Consider the following 12,597-nt stretch of genomic DNA (forward strand, 5'->3'; position numbering starts at 1 on the left):
GCAACTTTGCCAGTGGGCTGCTGACCTTGGAACAACAGCGCCCTCTAGCGGGTTTATCAATTCAGAACTCTGAAAGTCATTCAGAGCGTTACTCCTCCCATTTCCCCGCGGAGAGGACCAATCACAGCCCTCTGAAAGGCGTCACTCTGGAGCTGTTTCGGACAGCGATGCCCCGCCCCGAATCAGCGCCACGCTTTCAACTTGGTAACTGTTGTTTGTAACCTATCACCAGGATGTCGTCTTAAAGGGGACCAAACCTGCACCCGTGCACCAAAGAATACACGTTCAACTTCTGTACAGCACGAAGCGGTTTGTAAGTATTTTTGAAACTGTAATGACTTTGTAAAATATTTAATAATGCTCAATCGTGGTGCAAAATAGATGCCGTCTGGAAGACCTGTGCACAGGATGTGATGAAAATGAACGACGTTCACTTTAAAATAGAAAATACACAAAGTTTCATTTTCAATTAATTAAAAAGAAAAACGTTGCAGCTAAACTGCAGACTGCAGCGCGTTATCTGACGCGCCAGTGTCTTAGCACGCGAGGAAGCGAGCCAGTGTTTTTAACTGTGTGATTCTTTTTTATTTTATTTTTATTTTAGTTTTTAGTTTTGCATCGAGCTGCTTGTAGGATCTCTTCTTGTCGCCTAGTACCCGAGTAACGCGTTTCTCTGGGCAACCCGCGCTGGGACTCTTCTTACCTTCAGGGTAATAGAAATGGGGGCAGCGTGCTCACAACCTGTCGATGTTATGTACTGTAGAACTGTGCTTTGATTTGAGATTTTAACTTGCCGGCTATCTGAACTGGAAGTTGAATTTTTAAGGTAAGATAAAGTGTGTATTTATTTATGTATTTATTTTGTCATTTGCATTGCTTGGTTTAAACTCGTTTCTCAAAAAGTAGAATCAACAGTGTGATGTGTGAAATGTTATTCAGTATTGTTTGAATGGGTGTGTGTGTGTGTTTCTGAGCTGTGTAAGGTAAACCCGGTATGGTAAATAATTAATTAATACAAGCCCACTCTGTGCTGTAATTAAAAGGGTGAAAGCGTGATAAAACAGTACTATAAAGCAGCATTGAAATACACTGGAGCTGTAGGTCAGGACAGAACCATGCTTCAGCAACCCAAGTGTGAACAAACAGCCGTGGCTCCGAGGTTAACAAAGGAGCTACACGGTATTATTCTGAAAGAGCAGTCCAGATTTGTGTATTGGATAGATACACTGAGATGTGTTTTTCAGGGAGGCCCTGGTCCTGTATGTGAAAGAGTTAGGCATGCATTGTGTTCGCACAGCCCCACAGTATCCCTGGTTACAGCAGCTCTGTTTGGATCAAGCCCAGAGGGGGGACCCTACAAGACAGACAAGCTACAGACCTGCCCCTCTTTGCTGTGAGTGATACCAGCTGTGTGAGGGGCCTTGTTCTACAGACTCATCTCTAGGGCTCGTCTCTGCTGTAATGCCCTATACTCCCACACTGCATCCCTCTTCAGAAGTGTCTTCTGAGGAAAGTTCCCTGCACTTGGAATTCTCAGATCAGGACCAGCACGCATTGTTTCACATTGAGAGACTTATCCTACTTGGACTTGGGCCAGGAAGGAGACGAGAGAGAGGGAGGGAGAGATCGGAACTGAAAAACAACAAGAAGCCTCTGTGTGAACAGAAGTCTTAGAACCGCTAAACTACAACCATACAGCGCAAAGCTGCCACAAAGAAAGCAACGAAAGGGATTTCAAAACAGATCTTTTTAGTGGGTAAGAAGTGACCTTATTGAATGGTGTGGGTTCTAGTTTAGTTTCTGATTGGAAGTAAGAGCTTCGTTATTCGTTTCTGAAGCAGGATTTAAGCTGGGGTGGGGGGTTGCCTCAGAAAAAGCACCTGGCATTGAGTCTGTGTGTGTGAGAGAGAGAGAGAGAGACTGTGTGAGTGTCAGAGAGTGTCTGTGTCAGAGTGTGTTTGCATACAGCATGTTTCTAGCCTTGTTTTTATTCAGACAGAGTGAAAGGAAACGCAGTAAGAGGAAGCTGGCTGCACGGCGATGCTGTAGATTTTTGCCTGCACTAGTTGTTTGTGTCTTGTGTAATCCTCGGCTCAGCAGTGTGGGGAGGATGAGGGGCAGACGATCCTGACAGTACTGCCCGGGGCTGCAGTCAGTGGTGAGTGGGTTTATTTGGGGATGTGAAGCAGTTTGGGGTGCGTTGTGGTCCCTGCTCGCTCTCCACCTGCAGTGGAGTTCATTTCTGTTTTCCTGCCTGTTGCGTCTCCATGCATTGCTCTGGCTGACAGCTTCATGTGGTTGCTAGGCTACAATCCTCTTAGGGCAAGCTGACAGCTTCCTGGTGCTTAACCCTTTGAGTGCCTAATGCTTAGGGGTTTCATTGACTCGGGGGTAGAATGAGATGACTAGTGAATAAATGAGCTGTGCTGTTTCATTATTCGTATTTCTATAGATATAATACAGGGCGCTGTGTAAGATACAAGCTGATCTGCAGCCAGTAAGCCTGCTCCATGTGATTTGATATGATATGTATTCTGATATGTCACGATGCGATGTGCGTCACACATCGAGGGAGCCTGTATGCAAATAGACCACATTTATTCAATCCCTAAAGAACTGTGGAGCTCTGCGTAGGGCCTGTGCTGATGAAGCACGAAACACGTCCTGGTTCCTCGTCCAGTGAAAGGGAGGATCGGGGTTCAGTCGAAGGGTAACTCTTTTCAGATTCGTTTTGGAATGAACAGCAGGGATCTTCAGCTGACCCTCGTCGCAAACCAGCTCTCTTGAAGCCTTGCCTTTGAAATGTGTGCAGTGCCTGGGCTTTGAAATCCTGTTTTCTTTTTTTCTAAATGCTCACGACCCAGGGGTGCTGGCAGTGTTGATAACTGGAGCCGGGAGAGCCTCTAACCTCAAAGATATTTACTGTGATGGAAAGACCTCAATGCTATTTCAATATCACACAGCCAGCACTGTGAACGTTTTGCCTGATCTGCAAAGTGACAGTGTGACTGGATTTCATAGCAGTTTGATCCGTTCCAGTTCTTCCTACAAGCTTTGTTAGGCATGCTTGTGTCGTCCAATTATAGAAGCATCTGGAACGGCTCAAACTTCCTGTTCCGTTTGCTGTCAGTCTTTGTGCTTCCGGTGGAAACGTTGTAAATCTCTCCACTGTAAGAACGGCTCAAGTGTACTCTGAACCACAGGTACAGTAAAATATATAGAATGCAAGTCAATGCCCTTAGAAGCTGATGATACAGCAGCTGAGATCTTTCCCAGACAGGTCGCTCTCCAGTCTAAGGGTCGAAACGTTGGCAAAAAAGACTTCCAAAGCTTGGACCAGCGTCAGGAAAAGGCCTGTAATTCCAGTGGTATGAATGGAAGGATGCACGCTGTTCAAGTGACCCCAGGGCCTCCTCGTTCTTCTCTGCCCAGGTTTATTCATGGTTTTCAGTGACCCGTTTCCTCTTGTCCAAGTCATAAGATGAAAACCCAGTGAAATGACTGCATGTTCTCAGAAATAATAATATCCAGAACTCCAGCAGTCAGACAAGCAGCTCAGACTATTTGATTGTCATCTGGAGCGCTATCCGTACTAGTTTTAGAGGTCTCTTTAGAAAAAATGTTTGACTTGTTTCGTTCACTGTATTTTTACTGAATAGTATAATAACTCTGTTTATTTTAATTCTCTCTCTCTCTCTCTCCTTATTCAGGCCACTGCTGAAAAAAAACTCCCTCTTTTTTCACTAATAATACAAAAAAAATGAAATAAAGACAAGCTGAAAGCTCAACCCACATCCACTTGTCCCGCAGCCCGGAGCGATCTCCATCAGCTGCCCAATGAAGCGACACAAGAAGAAGTGACCGTGCACAAGCCCTCCATCCATCCATCCATCCAGCCACCCAGCCTGCCTGCGAGGCTCTCTGATCCGAAGCCAGTGCCTCCCTCATCCCGCCGCCTGCTGGACGAGACACGAGGGAGGAGGAGGAGGGGGGCAGACATAGAGGGGGTCCCATGGCAGGCAGTCAGACAGTCCCAGCGTCCGGCCGCTCCTCTTGGCCTGGTTCTGCTGGTACTCGGTGGGATCCCGGTGAAGCCGTGGAGGGGGATGAGGAGTTCCTGAGCCTGATGGATGAGAATGGGATCATCGGGCTGGAGGACATGACTGAGGGCTACCTGCAGGAGCTGGAAGGGGCGGAGGAGCTCTCAGAAGCGGGGACCCCTGACCCAGAGGAGGGTGCCCCCAAAGTGTTCCCTGGCTCTGGGTTCGTGCAGCAGCAGCATCAGGATTCCTTGGAGGACCTGAGCTGTGATATCAACGAGCTGCTGGACTCTGAGCCACTCCAGCTCTCCAGCTCTCTGGAGGACAGAGCCAGCTTGGGACACTGCGACTGTGAGTACCTGCCTTGCTTTAAAACACAAATACAGTGAGTTCAAGGCAGAGCAAGCAGAGTCATCCCAGACGGAGCCTGAAGAAAAGAGCTAGGCAGAGTGAGTTCAGGGAATTCCATTGGTTTAGCTCGGAAACAAGCAAGATCTAGGGGTGCGGGGCTTGAGTGGTGAGCACATGGAAGGGGGTACCTAGCCACATTACTCGTGCTGAATCTTGCTTTTAACCCAGATTTTACAAGAACAACCAGCTGTCAGGAACCGGGCAATGACTGCCTGACTGGCCTCGTATTGTTGGTGAATTTGCTTCTGTTATGTGCTAAACCTGATGCTGCCATCTAGAGAGCCCAGGGGCAGTAATTCTAACGTACACAGTCGTGTGCAGCGGTCCTCGAGTGATTACGTTATTGGCTGTTCCTCTAAGGGACTTGCCTGCCCCTGTACCCTGCTGACTCGTGCATTAGACTGATCTGTCGTCACTGCTGAAACGCTTAGCCTCTCTCTTTAAAAATGCTTTAATAAATAAATCCTAACCAGGAAAGTGCGCTGCGGTTTTCCTTAAGGATCCTTCACACGAAATACAAGCCATGCTTCAACAAACCAGCAACTCACTGATCTCACGAGCAGGAGACATGAGACTGGAAATACCTGTCTGAGAGTCTCTGTAGGACGTGTGAGAGGGACGGGGGGGGGGGGGGGGGGTACCACTCAAACAACCGCAGGAAAAGTAAATCAAAACTCTGCTAATGGGGAAGTGAAGGACTGCACTGAGACAGACTGAAGTCCAGTCAAAGCTGCCTGACCTGCAGTTTGAGAGAAGTGACTTCTCTTTGCCGGAGCAGATTCAGCAACATGCAAAAAACAAAAAAAAAAACAGGAACTGTGAAATATTTGTGGTGATGTATTTTTCAGAAGTCAGGATGATTTTCTGTCACTTGCAGCTGGGAATGGAATTCTCTTGCAGTGGAGACCATTGTCCCTCGCTCCTGTAGTGTTCTACACACGAGGTGTGTGTGTGTGCGTGTCTGTGTGTGTGTGCGTGTGCGGGGACTGTCCGGGGACTGATGATTCATGAACAAGACATAACTGGGTCAAGCAAGACACTTCTGCCCTTCGGCAAGACACAGTGAGAGAGAGGGGGAGGGCAGAGAGCAGTGAGAGAGAGAGGGGGAGGGCACAGAGCAGTGAGCAGTGAGCAGTGAGAGAGAGAGGGGGTGGGAGACTGCATTTTCCAGTGCTTGTAAACAAGGTTTTGGCATTTTATTAGGAAGGAGGCTACACAGTACTTGGTCCTTTCTGCTTCACTCAAGCAGCCCTACTGAACCTGAACTGATCCGTCCTGTTGCTGTGTGTTTCCCTCTAGATGAGCTGCATGGGGAGACACAAGATGACTTGCATGATGAGGATGAGGATGACTTGGATGAAGATCTCTCCGTTAGTCAGGGAGATCCCCGGCAGCTCCAGCACTGGCGTCCAGAGAGGGACAGACAGCTGGACATGACTGAGGACGAGCACGAGGCAGTCGTCTCGGAGGGACAGAGTGAAGGGGACAGGGACACCGAGAGTGAAAGGGAGGAATACCCGGACCTGCCTTACGACGGCCGTCTGGACCTCACTGCGGCCAGACAGGAGACAAGTCCGGAAGACTCCCAGGACTACGGCGAGGCAGCAAACGACTCCACAGGATTCGACGAGGACTTCCTTCTCAGCGAGGTCGAAGGGAACAGCCCTGCCCGCTTGCAGGACGAGCTGGAGAATAGCCGCCCGGGAGAGGGATCCTACAGCCGGTTCGGAGAGACTTTCTCCGGAGCCCAGGAAGACATGCCGTCCGTCCTCAGGATACAGAGACAGGAGACGCAGGCCATGCCTCCCAAGATGGGCTTGAGCCAGACCCTTCTGAGCCGCATCTCCACGGAGGACCTGGTGAACGGCCCCGATATTGAGGCTGAGACCATCCCGGAGACCTCGTTCACCGATAGCGCGGAGGATTCACGGGGTGACGGAGACAGGACAGGGTCACCCAGAGGGAGTCGGGAATCGGGGTCAGAGAGCGAGAAGCCGAGGGAGAACCCGCTGTTCCGGGAGGAATTACCAGCAGATGGAGAATGGGAAGCTAACATCCAGGAGTCTCAGCCTGCCCTGTCGTCTTCTTCCACCCCTCATACGCAGAGGAAAGCTCATTCCCCACCTGCCAAACCATCCGCGGTCTCCCGGCAACCCCGTTCTGTGAGCCCGATGAGAGCCTGGAGACCCCAGAGGGACGGCTCACCCAAACCCCCGACCGGCAGGTCTGGCGGAGCAGCGGAAACCCTCAGGTCTGTGTCTGTCTTCATGACCTTACTTAGTATCGCTCACGTAATCACTCATTGCAACTGGCACTGAAGCTCTCTTAGAAATACCAATGCGTGCTATATTTGGCTCACCAGAAAAGGGAATCTGTTGGGTTAAAACCTTCAAAGGGGTGACTGATTCTAGCTCTCTTTGTATAAACAATGCCTTCCCTAAGTAATAGCGTGTCCTGCTAAATACAATTCTGGGAGGGCTAGAACATTTGTTTTGAATACATATGTATGTTCTGTTGCAGGGGTTGATATTCTGTACATAAGGCAGGTAATGCTGCTGTGAAAATGTCTGTGTCAGAGTGTCCTGTCCTGCAGTGCACTGATCCCGCGCTGTGTTGCAGGTACGGCCGAGGCCAGCTCAATTTCCCGCTGCCTGACTTCTCGAAAGTAGAGCCGAGGGTGCGCTTCCCCAAAGCTGAGGAGAGCGGCTACAAGCCCCCCAAGGGCCGCGTGGCCCCGCGGAAGAGCTTTGCAGCGGGCGAAGCCCCCCTGGTGTTCAAATCCCCAGCGGAGATAGTGAGGGAGGTGTTACTGAGCAGCACCGAGGGCCCAGCGCCCCCTCACCCCAACGCCAAGGTTCCCGAAGAGTTCAAGAGCCCACAGCAAGCCACCGAGCTGGTGCACCAGCTGCAGGTAAGCGAGAGCAATCTGCATGTTCACACAGCGCTGTGCTTTACTGTCAGTACACAAGTGGGAGGGTCACCAGGGACCCAGAAATGAAGCAGTCTGGTTAATTAGGCTCACAGTTAAACCCGGGATAGATCAAACTGATGTGCAGTCGGGAGTCTTAGTCCTGACCTGCGCATCTCCTAACCTCTTCCTCGGCTGTTCTGTTCACAGGAGGACTACAACAAACTGCTGACCAAATACGCAGAGGCCGAGAACACCATCGACCGCATGAGACTCGGGGCAAAGGTAGGGAGGGCGGGGCGAGGTGAGGCGGGGCGAGGCGGGGCGGGGCGGGGCGGGGCGGGGTGGGGGCGTTCTCGTTCTGTGTTCTTCTTATTGCATCACAAAGCATCCCTTCTGCTTCGGCTACAGCTGGACCTGGGGAGGGGTGTGTGTGTGTGTGTGCGTGCGTGCTGTTGCTCCAGCGTGTCTCTGAGTGTGTCACTGGAAAGAGCCCCCGATGCAGAACACTTTAATTAGCACGTTTGCATTTGCACCAGTGCCTTTCCCTGTAATCTGTGCAGCCCTGTCTTCCAAACACGAAAACATTAATCTGCTTACACTAAGCAGCTCCCCGCAGTAAAACACTCGGAGCTTCTGCCAAACAAACAAACCTCTGAGGGCTCACAGGATGCAGAGCGCCAGCTGTATTGTCAGGTCGTGAATATTTGTGTTTACATTCATTATGTAACCAGGAGGAACCCTTTGAGATACAAGGCTCTTTACCATGGGAGCAAGACAGAAACACAAAGCAGCCACAAGCTCACTCATAACCCTAACCCTACCCCTAACTGTTAACATGCCTTATCTAAATGAGGCAGCATTAGAAATCCCTGCTGTAACAAAGCATCTCTCTGCCTCTGAGCGCACACACTCAGAAATGTGGCTGTCGCAGGCTGCAGTGAAATGGTTTTATGTGTGTGGACACTGATCCGACGTGAAGATAGAGGATGACCATGAGCGTTGAACACAGAGGGACTGAGGGCTAGACTCACAGCAGCTCAAAGCACCGCAGACAAAAGGAAGACAATCCTGGTGGCTTTATAGGCATTGTGTAGCATGGAGCCAAGGGTGGCCTTTTTACTGCAGTCACAAATATGATCCGAATATTTTAGAAAGCCAGGCTGGGTAATGATCAACCCGATGACTGGCAGTGTGTTTGCTAAACCACTGTGTCAGGCGTGCAGTGACCTGCCTGTACTGTGCACAGCCACCACACCCACAGCAACCATGCCATTCCCAACCCCTGGGGCTGGGCAGAGTCACAGAACTGAGCAGCCAACCCCTTCCCATGCTGCAGTTACCAGCCTGCTGCTGCTTCCAGCACAAGCTCGCAAGGGGATGTACCCCCACATTCCTGCATTGCTGTTTCTAAGTGCTCAACTATGCATCTGTTAGTACAGGGAGGGAAATAAGACTCCCATTGCACAGCAGTTTGATCCATTCCCAGGTTTAGTATGAGTTTAGAATTACATACACTGTGGCTATTCGAGTTCGGAGTAAACCCTAGAATGGGTGAAACTGCTGTGCGTTAGGAGTCTTATTTCCATCGCTGGTTAGTACATGTAGCTTGTTGAGGGGATGTAAAGAGGAGATCTTGTGTCGAGGGTATTAGGGTTTGGAAATCTCTTTCTCTGATGTTTTTGTTTTTGTCTCGCTCTCTGTCTCCAGGTGAGCCTGTACTCTGACCCCCCGAAGCCCAGTCACAGTGTCCACATGGGGGCGCTGCACCAGGGTTCGAAGGTCCTGACCCTGACCATCCCGCAGCTGCAGAAGGCTCAGCTGAGCCAGTCCCCCGATCCGGCCCTGCAGGTGCTGCTGAACTCGGGTACGAGTCAGAAACAAGAGGGACTGCAGAGCGTATTTAATAAATCACAGTGTGGCAGCCCAGGGGGCTTTGTGTAAAGGATGTGTTTTCTGTTTGTGTCTCCAGCATCTTCTGTTCAGTCAGGCTGTGTTCCTGAGGCCTGCACGCCGACACGGAGCCTGGAGCCTGGAGTGGGACAGCGGCTGACTGAGGCTCTGGCCAAGCAGGCTGGGAAGTTTGGTCTGCAGGTCAGTGTCCTGGAAGTTAACTAATTACTGACCTTAGTTAACTAAAAAAAAAAAATCACTACTGCAATGCATCTTGAGGGCTAAGCTGGGAACCACTATCCCAGACGCTTTTTATATATTGTTTCTCTATCAGGTGGATTCTTTTGAAGATCTCATTCAAGCTGGAAATCTGAACCCCTATGAGCAGCTAAAGGTAAGAGGATTGATGCAGCCGAGTTTACAGCACAAACAGAACCACGGGAGCGAATATAAGGCAGGGAAACCAGCTGCATCTTTTGATCACAATTGACCGCTGCCCCCCACCTTCCCCTATCCCCTCACCCCAGGGTTTCGGCAGCCTGCGACAGGCACAGGAGGCTCTGGAGAGGGGGTACCTGCAGGCCAGAGAGGAGCACCGGAGACTGCAGCAGCAAGGGGCCGAGCCGGGAGACTTCGACCCAAACAGGTCAGCCTTCGGGGTCTTCTCAGTGGCCTGGGATGACAAGACTGCCCGGAGCTCAAAGGGCTTTGCTCAGCGCTGCACTAGATTTGCTGTCTTGTGTTTCCTCTTGCCGTGCTGTGGTGTTGTCTGGCTAGTGGGCATGTACAATGTGTCTGTACAGTGTGGAACACAGAAGGCAATGCCGGAGCGCCCTCTGCTGCTCGCTTGTGTATCGCAAGCACCTGCAGGGAAATACTGTGTTGCTGCAGTGCAACATTTTTTAGTGTTTACGCAACAGCTCCCTAATAAAAATCGCTGTGGCTTGTGAGCACTGTGGCTGGTTTTAATTGTGAAGACAGCAGTAGCCACCTCCCTGTCCTCTCAGTGTAGTTAACCCTGTCTGTCTGTGTGTGTGTGTGTGTGTGTGTGTGTGTGTGTCTCAGAGAGGTGGAAGGGGAGATCTTCCGTCTAGGAATGCGACTGGAGGACTTGAAGGACCGGATTGACCAGACCATGCAAAGCCAGCCATCACCCGCCTCGCTGCCCCCTGAACCCCTTCAAATGGACCTGTCCACCGCCTCGGACCCCCAGACCCGGCTCCACACCCCCGCCGCACGCACGCGGCGCCCCGAGGTACAGAACCACTCTCCACTCTGCTCAGCACTCGGGGTGCAGTTCACGATCGGAACAGCAGGTGCTGCTAGAGCGCTGCTCGTCTCGGGGGACTCACTGGTGCCACGGACAGAGGAAGGGCTGTTCACGAAAGCAAGTGAAAGACCATGCATGTGGGAGGCAGTGCATTAAAACAGGCCACGTGATGGGCCAGCCCAATATATAACTAAGCGCATGTCCGCTCTGCTTTTCAGTGCGTGCTTTTAACTTTACGAAAAGTATTAACAGCTTCAGGGGGTCAGAAGATTTGAGTCGGCTTTTACTACGGACTGATTCTCAAAAGCCTATTGCTTAAGAGTAAAGTTGCATTTTCTTCTAAGTAGGGATACACACTTGATGAAAATTAAACAGTAATTTATTTATTTAAGGAGTGAGCTAGGTTGCTGCTTCTCATTTTGAAACTTGAAAGGATGTTTTTTTTAGTTTTCCTTTTGAAAAACAAGCGGAGTGTAATCACGTACGTTTTGCTTCCACGGCAGTCGTCCACAGTAGACTTGCTGTACTGTGTTGTAATGGGGCTCCTCTCTGTCTCTGTGTCTAGAGCGCGCTGGTGAAAGCTTCTCATGATGCAGTGTGTGTGGAGGTGAGCTCAGTGAGTGGAGACAGTGCAGGGGAGGGGGAAGAGGAAGGGGAGGCGCTGCCCCACGCCCTCCCTGAGCCACTGAGACACAAACACTGTGAGGTCGAGGGGGAGTTCAGCAACCTGCTACACCGGTGAGTCCCGACCCCACCACGCCTGTCTCCCATAGAGCTGTGTGTCACTGACACGGCATTGAGAAACCCCGTGTCCCTCCCACTCCCTTCCCAGTACTCAGAGGATCGTTTACATTGCATGCTGCGTTACATGTTTAAGAAACTGAACGTAGATTAAGATGTTCTGCCCGATGGCTGTCAGCGCTCATCACTTGTCGGTGTTTGTTTGTCGACACTGGCTGTGAATTTATCAGCCTTGCACTGTCTGAGGCAGCGTGCGTCACTTCCACACTGCAGAGTATTTCTGGAAAGGCTCATCAGCGCCTGCAAGCCTCTGTGAAGTCAGCAGCAGCACAAGAGCTGAAAATAGGATGGAAGTGTGATTGAACTAGTCTTTGAAATACAGCATCTACTGTAATAAACTTTGGAAGTGTGCGAAAAACTCTGCGTTTTCTTGTGAGCACAGTCACAGCCCTCTGTTGTTGGTGCCCAGTCCTCTAAGAGCTGTTGTTGTCTCCCTGTCTCTCTCTCCCGCTCTCTCTCTCTGCTCCTCCAGCTATCACAACTTCAGGGGACTGTCAGAGCTGATGGAGCCAAGCCTGGGCTCCGAGCTCACTGCCTCTCCGCAGGAACGATCCCCCTCCCAGGGGGCTGAAGGGACTGAGCCAGCAGGGAGGTCTCCTAAAGAGGTCGAGAGCAGGACTGCGCCACTGCCGTGAGTGTAGGCACTGGGAGGGAGTGTTTGCAGCATGAGTAGTCTTTGTAGCCTGTTTCAGAACCTGTACTACTACTTATAATTATTATTATTATTATTATTAGTCAGCCAATGGAATCCAAAGCAGACCTGCTGGGTCCACCCCAGGACGGCTCAATGGACCAATCAGAGTCCCCACAGGAGGAGTCCCTCCTCCAGGCGTCTTCGTTGCCAGGGAGACGGGCGATGAGCTCCAGGGGCGGTGTTTCGAAGGGGGGCAGGGACGGCTCTCGGCGCAGCAGTGTGACCAGCATGGGAGAGAGTGGCGCTACAGAGTACAGGCCCCGGAAAGTGCTGCGCCACAACAAGACAGCGCCCCCACAGGTGAGCGCAAGAAATTACTGTATTTATCACCTCTGAGGGATTAAAGCATCTGTTCTGCATTCAAATACTAATTTAAATACCAAGAGGTTAAAATAGAGCCTGATAATTAAGACCCCAGCTGTTTATGTACCGGCTCACTGATCGTTGGTTATGTAAAATAAACTCTCAAGTGTTTTTATTACGTTTTCCCTTAACTTTTAGTCGTCTGCATTTCCTCTTTGGGGTTCAAACACCTTGTCTAAATCAGAGAAGGAAACCCATGGAAAATTTAAGAGTCCCT

General features: G+C 50.7%; 1 protein-coding gene across 3 annotated transcripts in view; it reads left to right on the top strand.

Moving 5' to 3' along the window:
- The window catches only part of LOC131697504 (microtubule organization protein AKNA-like), a 21,243-nt gene continuing 8,646 nt past the window's right edge, over nucleotides 1-12,597 (top strand). Inside the window, exons 1-13 of one of the 3 annotated variants that reach the window (XM_058986694.1) lie at nucleotides 1-313; nucleotides 3,711-4,391; nucleotides 5,751-6,702; nucleotides 7,071-7,362; nucleotides 7,570-7,644; nucleotides 9,070-9,226; nucleotides 9,332-9,453; nucleotides 9,587-9,646; nucleotides 9,780-9,898; nucleotides 10,318-10,507; nucleotides 11,088-11,260; nucleotides 11,796-11,954; nucleotides 12,059-12,317. In XM_058986694.1, coding sequence (XP_058842677.1) covers nucleotides 4,013-4,391; nucleotides 5,751-6,702; nucleotides 7,071-7,362; nucleotides 7,570-7,644; nucleotides 9,070-9,226; nucleotides 9,332-9,453; nucleotides 9,587-9,646; nucleotides 9,780-9,898; nucleotides 10,318-10,507; nucleotides 11,088-11,260; nucleotides 11,796-11,954; nucleotides 12,059-12,317 — 2,937 coding nt within the window. In that variant the 5' untranslated portion in view covers nucleotides 1-313; nucleotides 3,711-4,012. Of the gene's footprint in view, nucleotides 314-408; nucleotides 827-1,256; nucleotides 1,757-3,710; nucleotides 4,392-5,750; nucleotides 6,703-7,070; nucleotides 7,363-7,569; nucleotides 7,645-9,069; nucleotides 9,227-9,331; nucleotides 9,454-9,586; nucleotides 9,647-9,779; nucleotides 9,899-10,317; nucleotides 10,508-11,087; nucleotides 11,261-11,795; nucleotides 11,955-12,058; nucleotides 12,318-12,597 lie in introns of those variants that run through there. The other 2 variants (XM_058986695.1, XM_058986696.1) reach the window with 2 other exon arrangements.

Source organism: Acipenser ruthenus, chromosome 15 (genome assembly GCF_902713425.1).
Source record: "Acipenser ruthenus chromosome 15, fAciRut3.2 maternal haplotype, whole genome shotgun sequence".
Taxonomy (NCBI): domain Eukaryota; kingdom Metazoa; phylum Chordata; class Actinopteri; order Acipenseriformes; family Acipenseridae; genus Acipenser; species Acipenser ruthenus.